At 41.0% G+C, this 17,727-nt stretch overlaps 1 protein-coding gene and 1 pseudogene across 1 annotated transcript; one reads left to right on the top strand and one right to left on the bottom strand.

Moving 5' to 3' along the window:
- Positions 1-1,539: 1,539 nt before the first annotated feature.
- On the bottom strand, positions 1,540-4,819 carry LOC124647355 (annotated as a pseudogene).
- A 1,805-nt stretch (positions 4,820-6,624) lies between these two features.
- LOC124649518 (non-specific lipid-transfer protein 4-like) lies at positions 6,625-7,366 on the top strand. The gene is made up of 2 exons (XM_047189131.1): positions 6,625-7,028; positions 7,153-7,366. The coding sequence occupies exons 1-2, from the start codon at positions 6,692-6,694 to the stop codon at positions 7,167-7,169; spliced, it is 354 nt and encodes a 117-aa protein (XP_047045087.1). The 5' UTR covers positions 6,625-6,691; the 3' UTR covers positions 7,170-7,366.
- Positions 7,367-17,727: the final 10,361 nt, after the last annotated feature.

The following is a 17,727-nucleotide window of genomic DNA, read 5'->3' on the forward strand; positions in this document are numbered from 1 at the left end:
GGTTTTGGGTTTTGTTAATGTTTTTGTCCACGTTTCCAACTTTTTATGGCGGCACATGAAACACCTCCACTTTGCATTTCTCCATCATTATGTTGCGTCTAACATACATGATATGGTAATCCTTGCCCCTCTCGTTTTCTTTAGCATTTATACTTTTCCCTTGCCCCTAGCTTCCCACACGAACAGTCTTTGTGCCCCCCTCCCAACCTACATACAACATAAAGTAGATATTGTTTAGATTAAAATGGACTCCTAATCCTAGAATTTTTCTTGCACTTCATCTCAAACCTGGAAGAATGAATACCAAGCATTCTCCGGGGCACAATGGACCAATCATACATATCTATACTTTGAAAAATTAAGATATGAAAAAGGCATTATACAATGGTAGATAATTTTGCTTATAAAAAATTCATGATCACATTAAATATTCTGGACTATATATTGCTCCAACTATTACGTTACATAAAAAACCATGACCTAGAAACATGACCGGGGGCACCGTGTTTAATGGCCATAGATGCGCCGAACTTGTCTGCCCGTTCGTGAGTAGAGGGATCAGTAGGAGGGGTGCAGCTTTGCATGCCCTCTACAACTCCTTTCCTTATCAAATAAAACCGAATATAACTTACTTCTTGTCCAGCGGTGAATTCAACAGTTGTATCATGTTTGTCAATATTTGTTCTGATGTTTTTGCGTGCTCTTCTCATATCCCTCTTTTGATGTGACTTGTACGTAAATAACATGGCATGTAAAACCTACTTCAAATGACTTGAAACTATGGAAAACACTTACATCCAGAGACATTATTCAGATAGTTGTTCACTTTGCAATAATATGCACAACTACTGCAAGTACAAGGCTACTGTGATACTGAAAGGGTAAGTGTAGTATGAGATGGTTAACTAAGTAGACGTAATGATTGACAAATCAATGGTCCTCACATGACAGTGTATGTACGGTGTGAAATAATAAGCTGACAATAACTCTCTCCGGCTAATATCTAAGGAAGCTGTACAAGAAATTCAAAGGTTAGCAAATTCTAAATAGCAGTAGAACAATTGAACTCCATTGGCGGTGGTCTAGGCACCATTCTTCTATCTACTATGTTTGTTGTGCTCATCTGGCTTCAGAAAATGAGAAATGCAGCAGACATCTTTCTCTCCGGTAGCCATCATGCACCCATCTAGCTGTCTTGACAGGGGCCTTCTCTACCCCACTCAGTAAAATGAAAATTCCATCTTCATTCCTCCTCCATCTGTCCAATCTTCGGAACATAACTCTGCAACTTGATTTACACTTATAAAATAAATTGGTTAGGCTGACTAAACAAAAAAACATAACTGAAATATTACAGTCAAACTCCCAGCTTCTCTACACAATACAAACATGTCAACATGTTTATTTATAATTCTTAACATTTGTTGACATTATGTAGCGATGCTTGTAGTTTAACATGAATATTGCAAATTGAACAAATTAAATAAATACACACTGAAAGATAAAATATACAACTATGTACATCTCAAAGTCAATTCATTACAGCGACACTGCCTTATTGGTAATAACAAGAAAGGATCTACCAATCTGAACATTTAGAGCTGTTTGTATACTTATAAACACACCATGCCAAATTAATATCCTCACCTCACAATTCGTTGTAGTCCTCACTGAAACTACCATGCATGATGATGAGATTAATACACAGGACCAAAACCCGCAGCGAGTTATTAGCCAAACTCCAGGATACCTGCAGCTGAAAGAGTGCGGCAAATTAGCATGAATGGAAGTATACAAACAGGAAACATAACCTTCTATAATGCATGATAATCTCGCATGTGCGTGCAGTATTTAACAACAAATGTTAATGAAAAAGAAAGAAATAAACTTTTTTGCATCTACAATTAGGAAGCCCTCTACTGTCCACTTTGGATAGCTCAACATCTTCCGGAATGTAGGGGTAGTACTTTGAGTGGATAACAAGGTCAGAACTAGAACACTGCGAAAAAACATCAAGGTTAGTCTCACTACATGTAACCAGTCATCAGAAAAGGTTGCACAATATGATTAATCAGCATACATGGTGCATACCAGCTTCGCTGAGCCAGGATTGAAACAGATGACAAACGTGTATCCTATCCCAGTCACACATCATATAAGTGTGAGGAGTATGGTGTAGTTGTCACCAATTGACGATCTCAGACTTTTGAAGAAGTAAAACATGGAGAGGTAAATGATCGGCTTCAAGACTGTGCTAAAATGACCGACTATGGTATGTCAAGGAAGTACACCAGTGTGCTCATGCCAGATTCTCTCCCTGAAGTATTGCAGCCGTTCAAGTGAAAATGACCTCAACGCTGAAATCTTGCACAGAAGAGCTGCACCAAGCATAGATAGTAAAGTCAGTGAACTCCCTATCAAGAATGGCCAACATGATAGTATCTAAATAACTGAATGCAAACGACAATGATATAGTCAGGCATCCCGAATGTTGGGTCGCTGAGTTTCGCAGTTGTACTAAACCAGAATACCAGATCGCAGCTAGGCCTAGGATCAGGAATTCAATACCAAGCAGTCTACCATCACGCAACAGTTGTTTCTTATCTTTGTAGCAACATATATGAAGTAAAAAACGACCAGAAAGCCATTCAAAAAATTCAAAAGAGGCATGTAACTGAATACTGATGTACCTTCTCATGTAGAACTTGTATTGTTTTAAAATTCCAGGCGTTCATTTACTGCACAGATCATTAGGTTTTGGCAAGCAATTCTCAAGACGGTTGCTTTCTTCTAAAAAAAACTATTCCTTGCGACAGGGGGATTATGATGGGTTGATCCAGACAACAAATAATCCAGACTGATCTGCTGGCTTTCTTCACCCATTACCTTTAATCATTTCTCCATGTCACTTGGCACTTTGAGTCCCTTATAGAGCATCAGTGAACTGGTAAATGCTTTGCATTAGTACAAGACTCAGGCTTCACAATTCCTTCAAGAATGTCATTGTAATGATCTAGCAGTTTACATAGTCGGGTACATGGGTATGATCAAGAGTCATACCGCACCTGCGTCAAATAGAAATCCTGAAGATGGTACTCCTTGGTGCAAACAGAGCACTTGGTGCACTGCGACCAGCCAAGCACATTGAATGATGAACATGGAATTAAATTCTTTTCCATTGGTGGGCCGTGAAAATGTTGAACATGGAGCACGAGACAAGATAGCAAAATACTAAAATGCTGAAAATATTATAGGTCTTACCACTAAAAAGTCACCGAAAATGATGACGTTTTCATTCTCCTTGTTATCATTGCATGAGATTTTTACGATGCATTATAAAATTATAATCCAAAGTTATCTTATCCAATGATATATACAATAGTGGCTTCATTAAAGATGAAACAGCGATAAAGGCACGCTGATGGTTCTTACTCTTTTCTATGGTGGAACCCAATTTCTGTTTTAAAACAGATTCAAACAATATGTAAGGTAAGATTTAGATATGCCATGGGATTCAATCATTATCCAAGGCTACAAGAATATTTAGATTTGGTGCTCGCTGTGGTAACCTGCTGGACAGAAGACTTCTTCGGTGCTATCAAATTCAGCCCACTTGTCACGGCCACCACAACCATTTGTCGAATTTAGAGTAATCTGGTATCTGTACAAATATAGGAACTCGGCTAATGCATTTGTTTATCATAAAAAATTCTCGAACAAATATAAAAAGATGGATGTCTTACGGATTACAAAGACCAGTGGCTTTGTTCCTTGTGGCACGTGTACACTATGCTCCTAAAGGAGAAGCTGCAGGCAGCGGAAACATGAAACTCGAGTCATTTCGCTTATGTTTGATCTTGATGGAAATGTTAAGTCATAATAATAAAGGCATATGGATGGATGTTGCCGAAGGAACAGATGCATATGCATGTGAGACCGCGGGGACAAAAGAAGCCCTCGCCACACGGCTGACAGTTGGTGGTTCTCAGCAGAATAGCATCATCGTTGTTGTTGCTGAATTCTAACATTTTGCCTATGCTCTAAATCAAAATAACAAACAATATTTCACAGATATATAGGGAGATTGATACTTCATACGTATTACCGTGAATTTAACAAACAAGAGATAATTCAACATGAAATTTCGAGATAAGGGCCTTGCACGTACGACCGAGGTGGGCGGTATGGGGTATCCATGGCCGCTTTCACAACTCCCACGTGTGGCCTCCAGCGATCTCATCTGAAGCAAAGGAACATGAGACTCCAAGCATAGAAAGCAGGTGCAGTTTCTGAAAAGAAATTAAGTGGCATCAACATAAGTAAGCAATCAGGGGAGCGAAAATGTAAAATCCGCAACAGCAACGGGCTGCATCGGAACGAATTGGGCACACAAGACGAAGCATCACTGGAATTGACTGAAACGGAGACGCGGAGAAGCTCCCATCTATGGCGCCACACCTCATAAGACCTGGAGTTGACATATGTGTCGATCCTCAATAAGGAAAAAATAACAATTAAGGAAATGAAATTGGCGCGTGGTGGATTTACCTTGTCGTGCTTGGGGAGCTCGTAGCCGGCCATGCAGGCCGACCATGTAACGTTGGTGACTGGAAAAAGAAGACCGCACATCAGCAATCCACATCCACAAACGAATCGCCGACCAAGTCCGCCCAAATTTTAACGTTGAGGACACAACGCGGGGCCAAAGTAATTTACTTCTGTACTTGGAGCTGCGGAGGATCTTGGCGAGGGACGGCGCGGTCGTCGTCAACAACGAGCACATACATCTCCCGTGATGGACAGCCTTGTTGGCCACCATCACCGGCACCTCCTTCTGTCGCCGGCCGTCGGCGATGCCATCTTCTGCACGGTCACAGCGCGCGGGTAGACACTTGCCGCCGAAGCCGGAGTCGGAGCATCCACAGGCATCGATTCGACCAAATTCTCCTCTACTATCGTAATCTCGCCGGATCCGAGTGGTGTTGGTCTACTGAGATTGTCAAGCGCCCTTCGTCATGGTGGCCGGTGGGTGTGTGCTAGATGGGCGCGGTTCGGCTTGGTCCTCTGCCGCCGCCCGGCTCATGGGAGAGAAAGGGGACTGCAGAGAGCTTTGGTTTCGAAATCACGAGAGCCCATTTGCTTCCCCGACAATCCATGATAGCTTTCCAAATAAAAACAACCCTCAAAATCACGGCTTGGTTGATTCCCTAACAATCTATGATTTCCTTCCTAATAAAACAATCTCTAATTAAGAGCTGCGGAAACAAGTGGAGAAGAGGGAGGCGTGCCAAGATCGAACGATGCAGGTCAGTCTTTTGGGGGTGATGTTGAGAGCCATCGCACGGTCCAGATGTAGAGGTATGGAAAGTTTTGATTTGTGATTGACTTTTGATTGGGATTGAGCAATTAGTGGGATATATGCAAAATGGAAAATACTCCATGCGTGAGGATATTTGTTTCCTTGTACGTCAGAGAAAAAAAGGCTGAGGGCAAAGCATTAAAAGATTTTTTGCCAAGTATTTTAAAGCTCGCTGGATTGATTGATACCGCATCTGATTGTTTCCTAATTAGATCGGGTGAAACGAAAACCGTGCGATTAGATTGGACGGACAGGATGCTATCAATGACGACCACCAAAGTGCGTTGAGTGTCAAACGACCAACTCCCATTTAATAGTAAAGAATAGCGAGTTTAGCGCCCCTAATAGCGAGATTAGCGCCATAGCGAGTAAATTATGCATAGCGTAGCGTTTACCTTCTAAATACGCTATAGCGCTGCTATAACATCAAAATAGCGTGCTATTTTTTCCATCATAACAATAAGCATATTAACTACTGTATTAAATAGCATTGTTGGTAATAAAAAGGTGACTATCGATTACAGGATCTCCTTATGCCTCATTCCTTCTCTTCAAGCAGTACCCGCAAAAGCGTAAGATTTTTTGTGTGTCCCTAGTACCGACAGAAGTAGAAGAATTTTTCTTGTTTACCCAAATCAACCGTGGTGAGTTTTTTTTTTTCGAAAATGCAACCGTGGTGAGTGTCAGGCAACACGATGTATCGACAATGTAGATGCGAAGGGTATAAGTTATAACCTCCATTTCAAGAAAAAAAAGCTAAAATGGTACAACCAAATGTGCATGCTAGGTCCACCCGTCAGGTCTGATCTATCCTTATAGTAACTTGAAACGTGAGCAGCTGTCGAAGCTGCAAACAAAAAACTCAATTGGGAAAAAATTTACTTGTCCATTTTCGTCAGGAAGTTTAACAGTGTAATCGGGAGATCATTTGTGATTTTGTATATGTTTTTTTTTAGATTTTCTAGATCGTTGCCATCTCGGAACAAAAGGCCCTCAGTCTTGGTGCCAGCTTAACGCCTTAGTGCGCGTGGCGGGTTCAGAATGTTCATGGCAGAGCCACGGCGTGCAAGTGCTGTCCTAGGCAGAAGCCCACTGGCTAATCAACATATCCTTCACTATCCAAAGTGGAGAAACCATTTGCACTGCCACACTAAGATCAGAGAGTCCGAAGTGCTTCCTCCATGAGGAGCTGCTTGCCACAATAACAGTGCTATATGCCTATATAAGAGGCACTACCCATGTCAGAGTAGGCAGCAGCAGCAGCTAGCGAGTGATCTGCACTAGTGAAAGAACCACAGGCAGGTGTTTATCCGAGCTAAGAAAGTCAGGGAGATGACAATGAGGCCGCTCATCTTTCTTGCCTTGGCCGTCCTGCTCGCCGGTGTCGCACTGGAAGGGGGCGCTGAGGCTGCCGGCGAGTGCGGGAAGTCCTCCGCCGACCGGATGGCCCTGCGAATGGCGCCATGCATCTCGGCGGCAGACGACCCGGAGTCCGCACCGACGGGCAGCTGCTGCTCGGCGGTGCACACAATCGGCAAGAGCCCCAGCTGCCTATGCGCCGTCATGTTGTCCGGCACCGCCAAGATGGCCGGGATCAAGCCTGAGGTCGCAATCACCATCCCTAAGCGCTGCAACATTGCCGACCGCCCCGTCGGCTACAAGTGCGGAGGTACAAATAATCTGCTAATTCCTAATATTGTCTAGCTTCTTGCTTCAGCTTGGATATTGTTCTCGATTTCGTAATAACGCTCAGTCTGGTTTTCTCTCTTTTTTTTTTCTTTTTTTTTCGACAGATTACACGCTTCCTTGATAACGCAGCTTTGCTACCGATCGAGCGAATGCCGTGGAAGGCATTGTGTGGGAATAAGCGAGGCATGTGTGGCTCCACTTAGGTGGGGCTCTAGCAACATCGTTGTGCCTGCATGTGTGTGCTTGTGGAAACATGTTCGCAATCATCTAATGTTTCGTCTCTGTTAAACCTATGTGAACGTCTCTCTTTGATTGTCATGTGTACGCAAGCAAGCTCCCCAAATCGTCACATGTCAGAAACAGTTAACGATATATCGGCCTTACTTATAATGAAGTAGTATAGGACATCCACAGACAACGCATCAGTAAACAGGTGGGTCGTGTGGCCTAGAATGGCAACTATCTCGGTTTTGGTTTCAGGGTTTAGGGTCAAGTCCATCACAAGATGAAATACAAGTGCCCGCCCTCAATAATAATAGATAGGAAAAGATATATATTCTCCTAAAAAAGAAGCAGGATGTATTTGAATGAAAACTAGACAAGCCTAGGCTAGGTGCACATGGGAGAAAATGAATAGGGAACGACTAGCTCTCTACTGCTTAATTATCGGCCATATAACATCACCCACTATTGTTGATAAACTTTTTGAGACAATTATTTTGCATTGCCTGAAGTTTTTCCTCAGTTTCGATGATAGTTCAAACCAGAGATTTATTTTGTATTGTGTAAATTTTATTTCCTCATTTGCAACCACGGTTTGAATTTTGTGCAAAAAAAAAAAACCATGACTCAAGACGGGAAAAGCTCTGTTGCAATCCATGGAGAACTGGATAATCCCAGTTGTAACTTATTTCAAACTCTCAAACCAGTATGAATGGTAATCCAGCTGATCACTTGACAGCCTAACTTAATTTTCATGTAGATAAGAGTTATAATCCCGAAATGAATACTAGCTAGCTAGGTGCACACAATTAAAGACAGAGTGATCTATCATCCAATTGGAAGCTCATTTCTAGACAGTAAAGTAATTTTGCGGACTAAATCATCTGTCTGATTCACAATCCTCCTTCACCATTGGCCTCATATCGACTAATGCTTCCATACTAAGTGATATGTTTTGGTCAACTTTTTAAGGCTCGTTTGTTAACAAGGTGTCACGTAAATTGCCAACTTCTTTTATAACAAGTTACAACATGGTAATTACGATAGCAGTATCATGCAAACTTCTCTAATCTTCTTTCAGAACCTTTCGAGCCAAAAAATGTCATCAAAATACGTTACTAGGTCGAGTTTCAAAGTTCTCTTCAAAATATAGCTGACAATTAGAAGACGTAAATCTCACTCGCAGTTTGAGAGTTGAAACATTTGAAAGTTCCTAGTTTAGCAAAAAAGATTGACACATTTACATCTTTTAATAGGTATTAGCACATGTATACAAAATAACCAAAGAAATATATGTCGCACTGGCCGTATATGGATAACACGTTCACACTACATTGCCATCCTTAATTTAAGCAATCAAGTCTTGCCAAGTCTCGATTCAGATCCACCGCGGGGCTCTGGTCATGTCCAAATAGGAGAGAGGACTAGTGTTATCACAACCACGGCAACATGCGGTGCACATGTACAAAGAGAATAAAACCCTTGAAATTTCCATGGCGGCCATGACCTTCTTTTTTTATTTGACCTAACGTGGTGTCAACACCCGGATTTTTAAGTCCAGATGCCTATTATACCATACGTCGCAATCCCATGAATATTGTTTTTGCGAGACATAATAGATTGATATCACAACACATCATTCATTACATACCATAATCGTCTTACAAATAAAGGATCCCATGATCCAGTCTTAATACAACATAGAGGATCTAGAGATCCTATTACAAAACACATAGCGGAAGCGAAGTAGCGGTTGTGGTCCATCTGTTCCACAGGCAACTGTTGACGTCATGAGTGGTCCTAGTTGTCGTAGACGTCCTGCTGTCCTTCTTCCTGGTTCTGGTACTTCGCTTCATAATCTGGCCATTTGAATAGTCAGGGACACAACCATGAGTACTTTAAAGTACTCGCAAACTAATACTAGTGTAAGCACTATTAACTATATCCATGGGGTTCTAAGCTCTATGTTCATTTGCATAAAGCCAGTTTTATTTCATAAGCATTTAATAAACAAAGATTCCTCATTTGCCTAACTTAACTCAAGTGGGAACATTAGTGTCATTCCCACAACTCATTTGTGATTCAAAGTCAAAGTCACCTTTCAAATTCAAATCACAAGTCACCATTCATATTTTGGAAAAGTTCTGATGACGAAACAATATGGCCTTTCCAACTGTCCATGACCGTGGACGCGGCTATTTGAATAGGTTAAACTCTGCAGAGGTTGTACACTTGTGCCACAACAATTGCAATAGTCCTCAGGGGTAACTGACCCTGATTTATCGCACTCAGTGCGCGAACTACCAATCCTAACCTTTCATTTACATACCCTAGTATAGGCACCTCTCTCCATGAGCTTGGCCTCCCAGTGAAGACAAACCGTCAGCCTGGGAACTGCACGGGGCTTGGGTAGGACATTCACCTCATTTCACGTCATTTCACTTTCAATGGAGGCAGCCTCGGCATAACCCTATGACGCTTGTTCAGAGGGAACCCAGACTAAAATACATAAGTTTCTAGTTAAGCCTTACCCAGATTCAGGTATTGTGGGGGTACTCAAGAATTGGAATGGTATCGCATCCGAACCCAACCATCAGTTTTTGGTAAATTTCACCAAGTCATTCACATGTCATATTCACCTTCAAAATCTTTCAATAGAATGACTCATCATTCCAAGGTTTTCAAAGTCATTGGTTTTCACAAGTTCCCACCTAGGTAGTTAATATTAGTTTAGCACTAGCAACTAGTCATGAGGGGTGCTAACTAGCTTATAGCTTTCTAGGCTAAGTTTGATGCTCTTGTACTACTCCATAACTAAACTAAGTGAATCATGAATCAAAAAGTAACTTTGATAAATAAAATTCAATAAATCTTGTAAAGTAAAAACTTGGGATAGGACCATTAGACATAAAGTAAAATGTAATGGTGCCTTGCTCTTGTAGAGCTTTGCACTTTGCAAGAATATTATCTTGCAACAATATAACTTGCATTAGTATAGCTTGCCTTGATTGGGGTAGTGATCAAAGTTCTCTTCTCCTTCCTCTTGGTAGAATACCTCCTCCTCTTGATAGTCTCCGGTACTAGCGTCTATAAACGAATACGAGGATACAATCACCAAACAATACTTAAGTAGACTTAATTAGCCCTAATGACTCACATAGATGATCTAGCATCATCACTTAACATTGCTACCCAAAATTGTGCTAGGCTTTTCTTACTTAGGGTTAGGTAATTTCCTCTCATTGAAATATGGATTAGGATTTCTCTTTAGTTTGGAGAAATAATTTCCTCTCATTGAATCTTGTTAAGATTTAATCTCCTCAAATAAAAATGTATGATCACATGTTGACCAAGGTCAACACTTCACACTTATCATTTGAGAAACATGATTTAAATGAGGTTCTATACCTCATGCAATTTAAATCCTATTTGATTTAATATCCTCAAGTGAGCAATTATGAGACCATGCAACTAAGTTCATCACATTACTTCATACCACTTGGGAAGATGATTTAAATGAGGTGCTACACCTCATAGATTTAAAAATCCTAAGTTTGAAAATAATTTAAATGAGCTAGGATTGACTACATAGCCAATTCTTGCTTCTAGCCCATGATCATATACAGTACCCATATCATATTTTTGCAGAATCAATTAGAGGGGTTGAAATGTGAATCATAGCAATTGGATTCACCTCAAAACTCATTAGGTTGATTTTATAGATTTATTTGAATTCTGAAAACTCTATGTCTTGTGATTTTTACTATTCAAGTTCTACAACAGATAATGATTTGCATCCAGTGAGGTTGGATGGAGCTTTTTATAAACTTTCCAAATATATAAATTTCACCAAATTTGGTTAGGTGGATTTAAAGTTATTCAATTTTGAATTGGGCATCAGTAAAGAATTTTAGTGAACCAATTTAATTCGAATTCAAATTATATGGGCTAGGCGGAAAACTTAACGGGCCAGAGTGAGAGAGAGGGAGTTGGGCCAGCCCAACTGTGCGTCTGATGCGAGCGGGCCGTCTGATGGTGGGCTCCACCAGTCAGTGCCTCTTTAAAACCGAAGCGGTACGCGAGCGTGTGGGACGTAGGATCAGAGACAGATCGGACGGCTGATGTCTACGGGAGCTTCTATTCTTGTAGACAGTGTTGGGCCTCCAAGAGCAGAGGTTTGTAGAACAGCAGCAAGTTTCCCTTAAGTGGATTACCCAAGGTTTATCGAACTCGGGGAGGAAGAGGTCAAAGATATCCCTCTCATGCAACCCCGCAACCACAAAGCAAGAAGTCTCTTGTGTCCCCAACACACCTAGTAGGTGCACTAGTTCGGCGAAGAGATAGTGAAATACAGGTGGTATGAATAAGTAGTAGCAACGGCACCGGAAAAGTGCTTTGCCCAGGACAAGTAAACAAGCAGTAGTAACGCAGCGAGTAGTAACGCAATAGAAACGAGTAAACAAGCAGCGATAGCGATATTTAGGAACAAGGCCTAGGGATTAGACTTTCACTAGTGGACACTCTCAACATTGATCACATAACGGAATAGATAAATGCATACTCTACACTCTTGTTGGATGATGAACACATTGCGTAGGATTACACGAACCCTCAATGCCGGAGTTAACAAGCTCCACAATAATGCTCATATTTTAGTAACCTTTAGTGTAAGATAGATCAAAAGACTAAACCAAGTACTAGCATAGCATGCACACTCGTCACCTTCATGCATATGTAGGAGGAATAGATCACATCAATATTATCATAGCAATAGTTAACTTCGCAATCTACAAGAGATCATGATCATAGCATAAACCAAGTACTAACACGGTGCACACACTCGTCACCTTTACACACGTGCAGGAGGAATAAAACTACTTTAATAACACATCACTAGAGTAGCACATAGATAAATTGTGATACAAAACATATTGCAATCATAAAGAGATATAAATAAGCACTTCACTACGCCATTCATAACAGTGAGTAAGTATTACGTGAAATATAGCCTAAGAGACCCACACGGTGCACACACTCGTCACCTTTACACACGTGGGACAAGGAGTCTCCGGAGATCACATAAGTAAAACTCACTTGACTAGCATAGTGACATCTAGATTACAAGCATCATCATATGAATCTCAATCATGTAAGGCAGCTCATGAGATTATTGTATTGAAGTACATAGGAGAGAGATGAACCACATAGCTACCGGTACAGCCCCGAGCCTCGATGGAGAACTACTCCTCCTCATGGGAGCAAGCAGCGGTGATGAAGATGGCGGTGGAGATGGCAGCGGTGTCGATGGAGAAGCCTTCCGGGGCACTTCCCCGCTCCGGCAGGGTGCCGGAACAAAGACTCCTGTCCCCGGATCTTGGCTTCGCGATGGCGGCGGCTCCGGAAGGTTTTCCGTATCGTGGTTCTTCGCATCGGGGTTTTCGCGACGGAGGCTTTAAATAGGCGGAAGGGCAGCCTCGGAGGGGGCTCGGGGGGCCCACACCATAGGGCGGCGCGGCCCCCCTCCGGCCGCGCCAGGGTGTGGTGTGGGGCCCCCGGGGCTTCCTCCGGCGGCTCTCGAGTGTTCCGGAAGGCTCCGGGAAAAATAGGACCCCGGGTCTTGATTTCGTCCGATTCCGAGAATATTTCGTTACTAGGATTTACGAAACCAAAAACAGCGAAAACAACGAATCGGCACTTCGGCATCTTGTTAATAGGTTAGTTCCGAGAAAATGCACGAATATGACATAAAGTGTGCATAAAACATGTAGGTATCATCAATAATATGGCATGGAACATAAGAAATTATCGATACGTCGGAGACGTATCAAGCATCCCCAAGCTTAGTTCTGCTCGTCCCGAGCGGGTAAAACGATAACAAAGATAATTTCTGAAGTGACATGCCATCATAACCTTGATCATACTATTTGTAAACATATGTAGTGGATGCAGCGATCAAAACAATGGTAATGACATGAGTAAACAAGTGAATCATAAAGCAAAGACTTTTCATGAATAGTACTTCAAGACAAGTATTAATGAGTCTTGCATAAGAGTTAACTCATAAAGCAATAAATCAAAGTAAAGGTATTGAAGCAACACAAAGGAAGATTAAGTTTCAGCGGTTGCTTTCAACTTGTAACATGTATATCTCATGGATAATTGTCAACATAGAGTAATATAACAAGTACAATATGCAAGTATGTAGGAATCAATGCACAGTTCACACAAGTGTTTGCTTCTTGAGGTGGAGAGAGATAGGTGAACTGACTCAACATAAAAGTAAAAAGAATGGTCCTTCAAAGAGGAAAGCATCGATTGCTATATTTGTGCTAGAGCTTTTATTTTGAAAACATGAAACAATTTTGTCAACGGTAGTAATAAAGCATATGAGTTATGTACATTATATCTTACAAGTTGCAAGCCTCATGCATAGTATACTAATAGTGCCCGCACCTTGTCCTAATTAGCTTGGACTACCGGATCTTTGCAATGCACATGTTTTAACCAAGTGTCACAATGGGGTACCTCCATGCCGCCTGTACAAAGGTCTAAGGAGAAAGCTCGCATTTTGGATTTCTCGCTTTTGATTATTCTCAACTTAGACATCCATACCGGGACAACATGGACAACGAGATAATGGACTCCTCTTTAATGCATAAGCATGTGGCAACAATTATTATTCTCATATGAGATTGAGGATATATGTCCAAGACCGAAACTTCCACCATGAATCATGGCTTTAGTTAGCGGCCCAATGTTCTTCTCTAACAATATGCATGCTCCAACCATGAAGGTGGTAGATCTCTCTTACTTCGGACAAGACGGACATGCATAGCAACTCACATGATATTCAACAAAGAATAGTTGATGGCGTCCCCGAAGCATGGTTATCGCACAACAAGCAACTTAATAAGAGATAAAGTGCATAAGTACATATTCAATACCACAATAGTTTTTAAGCTATTTGTCCCATGAGCTATATATTGCAAAGGTGAATGATGGAATTTTAAAGGTAGCACTCAAGCAATTTACTTTGGAATGGCGGATAAATACCATGTAGTAGGTAGGTATGGTGGACACAAATGGCATAGTGGTTGGCTCAAGTATTTTGGATGCATGAGAAGTATTCCCTCTCGATACAAGGTTTAGGCTAGCAAGGTTATTTGAAACAAACACAAGGATGAACGGTACAGCAAAACTCACATAAAAGACATATTGTAAACATTATAAGACTCTACACCGTCTTCCTTGTTGTTCAAAACTCAATACTAGATGTTATCTAGACTCTAGAGAAACCAAATATGCAAACCAAATTAGCAAGCTCTAAGTGTTTCTTCATTAATGGGTCCAAAGTATATGATGCAAGAGCTTAAACATGAGCACAACAATTGCCAAGTATCACATTATCCAAGACATTATAGCAATTTACTACATGTATCATTTTCCAATTCCGACCATATAACAATTTAACGAAGCAGAAACTTCGCCATGAATACTATGAGTAGAGCCTAAGGACATATTTGTCCATATGCTACAGCGGAGCGTGTCTCTCTCCCATAAAGTGAATGCTAGGATCCATTTTATTCAAACAAAAAAAAACAAAAACAAACCGACGCTCCAAGCAAAGTACATAAGATGTGACGGAATAAAAATATAGTTTCAGGGGAGGAACCTGATAATGTTGTCGATGAAGAAGGGGATGCCTTGGGCATCCCCAAGCTTAGACGCTTGAGTCTTCTTAAAATATGCAGGGGTGAACCACCGGGGCATCCCCAAGCTTAGAGCTTTCACTCTTCTTGATCATATTGCATCATACTCCTCTCTTGATCCTTGAAAACTTCCTCCACACCAAACTCGAAACAACTCATTAGAGGGTTAGTGCATAATAAAAATTCACATGTTCGGAGGTGACACAATCATTCTTAACACTTCTGGACATTTCATAAAGCTACTGGACATTAATGGATCAAAGAAATTCATCCAACATAGCAAAAGAGGCAATGCGAAATAAAAGGCAGAATCTGTCAAAACAGAACAGTCCGTAAAGATGGATTTTATTAGGCCACCAGACTTGCTCAAATGAAAATGCTCAAATTGAATGAAAGTTGCGTACATATCCGAGGATCATGCACGTAAATTGGCTTAATTTTCTCGAGCTACGGTAGGTAGACCCAGATTCGTGACGAGCAAAGAAATCCGGAACTGCGCGAGTAATCCAAATCTAGTACTTACTTTACTATCAAAGACTTTACTTGGCACAACAAAACTCAAAACTAAGATAAGGAGAGGTTGCTACAGTAGTAAACAACTTCCAAGACACAAATATAAAACAAAGTACTGTAGCAAAATAACACATGGGTTATCTCCCAAGAAGTTCTTTCTTTTTAGCCATTAAGATGGGCTCAGCAGTTTTAATGATGCACTCGTAAGAAATAGTATTTGAAGCAAAAGAGAGCATCAAGAGGCAAATTCAAAACACATTTAAGTCTAACATGCTTCCTATGCATAGGAATCTTGTAAATAAACAAGTTCATGAAGAGCAAAGTAACAAGCATAGGAAGATAAAACAAGTGTAGCTTCAAAAATTTCAGCACATAGAGAGGCATTTTAGTAACATGAAAATTTCTACAACCATATTTTCCTCTCTCATAATAACTTTCAGTAGCAACATGAGCAAACTCAACAATATAACTATCACATAAAGCATTCTTATCATGAGTCTCATGCATAAAATTATTACTCTCCACATAGGCATAATCAATTTTATTAGTTGTAGTGGGAGCAAATTCAACAAAGTAGCTATCATCATTATTCTCATCAAGTGTAAGAGGCATAGTATAATCACAACAAAATTTACTCTCCATAGTAGGTGGCACCAAAAGACCACTATCATTATAATCATCATAAATAGGAGGCAAAGTATCATCAAAGAAAATTTTCTCCTCAATGCTTGGGGGACTAAAAAGATCATGAAAACTAGCTTCCCCAAGCTTAGAACTTTCTATATCATTATCAACAATGGTGTTCAAAGCGTTCATACTAATATTACTACCAGCATGCAAATAAGATTCCATAGGTTTTTTAATTTTCGCATCAAACAATCCATGTTTTAAATCAGGAAATAGAATAAGAAGCTCACTCTTGTACATTATGCCAAACTAGTGTAAACAAGAAACAACAAGATGCAATTGTAGGATCTAAAGGAAATAGCTTCGAGCACACACACGACGGCGCCAGAAAAGTACTTTACCTGAGACCGGAGTATGAGTGCCTTTTTACCTTTCCTCCCCGGCAACGGCGCCAGAAATTTGCTTGATGTCTACGGGAGCTTCTATTCTTGTAGACAGTGTTGGGCCTCCAAGAGCGAGAGGTTTGTAGAACAGCGAGCAAGTTTCCCTTAAGTGGATTACCCAAGGTTTATCGAACTCAGGGAGGAAGAGGTCAAAGATATCCCTCTCATGCAACCCTGCAACCACAAAGCAAGAAGTCTCTTGTGTCCCCAACACACCTAGTAGGTGCATGATGACCCACAAGTATAGGGGATCGCAACAGTCTTCGAGGGAAGTAAAACCCAAATTTATTGATTCGACACAAGGGGAGGTAAAGAATACTTATAAGCCTTAACAACTGAGTTGTCAATTCAGCTGCACACTGGAAAAGCACTAGCAACAGGGGTGATGTGAAAGTAGCGATGATATGAGAGCAATAGTAACAGTAACACAGCAGCAGTAGTAGTAATATGAGAGCAATAGCACCAGAAAACAGTTGACATGTAGAACGAGTATATGATGATGAAAGATGGACCGGGGTTCCCAGCTATCTACACTAGTGGCAACTCTCCAATAAGTGACAAGTGTTGGGTGAACAAATTACAGTTGGGCAATTGACAGGATTGATAAAGCATTAAGAAAGAACATCAATTCATTAATCATGTAGGCATGTTTTCCAATAATAGTCGTACGTGCTCGCAATGAGAAACTTGCACAACATCTTTTGTCCTACCAGCCGGTGGCAGCCGGGCCTCAAGGGAAACTACTCGGATATTAAGGTACTCCTTTTAATAGAGCACCGGAGCAAAGCATTAACACACCGTGAAAACATGTGATCCTCACATCACTACCATCCCCTCCGGTTGTCCCGATTTCGTCACTTCGGGGCCATTGGTTCCGGACAGTGACATGTGCATACAACTTGTAGATACAATCTAAGCAACAATTATAGAGCTCAAATCTAAGATCATGCCACTCGGGCCCTAGTGACAAGCATTAAGCATAACAAGATTGCAGCAACAATAACTTCACAAACTTTATAGATAGACTAATCATAATGTATCATCCATCGGATCCCGACAAACACAACACCGATTACATCAGATGAATCTCAATCATGTAAGGCAGCTCATGAGATCATTGTATTGAAGTACATGGGGGAGAGAATACCGACATAGCTATCTGCTA

This window comes from Lolium rigidum, chromosome 4 (assembly GCF_022539505.1).
Source record: "Lolium rigidum isolate FL_2022 chromosome 4, APGP_CSIRO_Lrig_0.1, whole genome shotgun sequence".
Lineage (NCBI taxonomy): Eukaryota > Viridiplantae > Streptophyta > Magnoliopsida > Poales > Poaceae > Lolium > Lolium rigidum.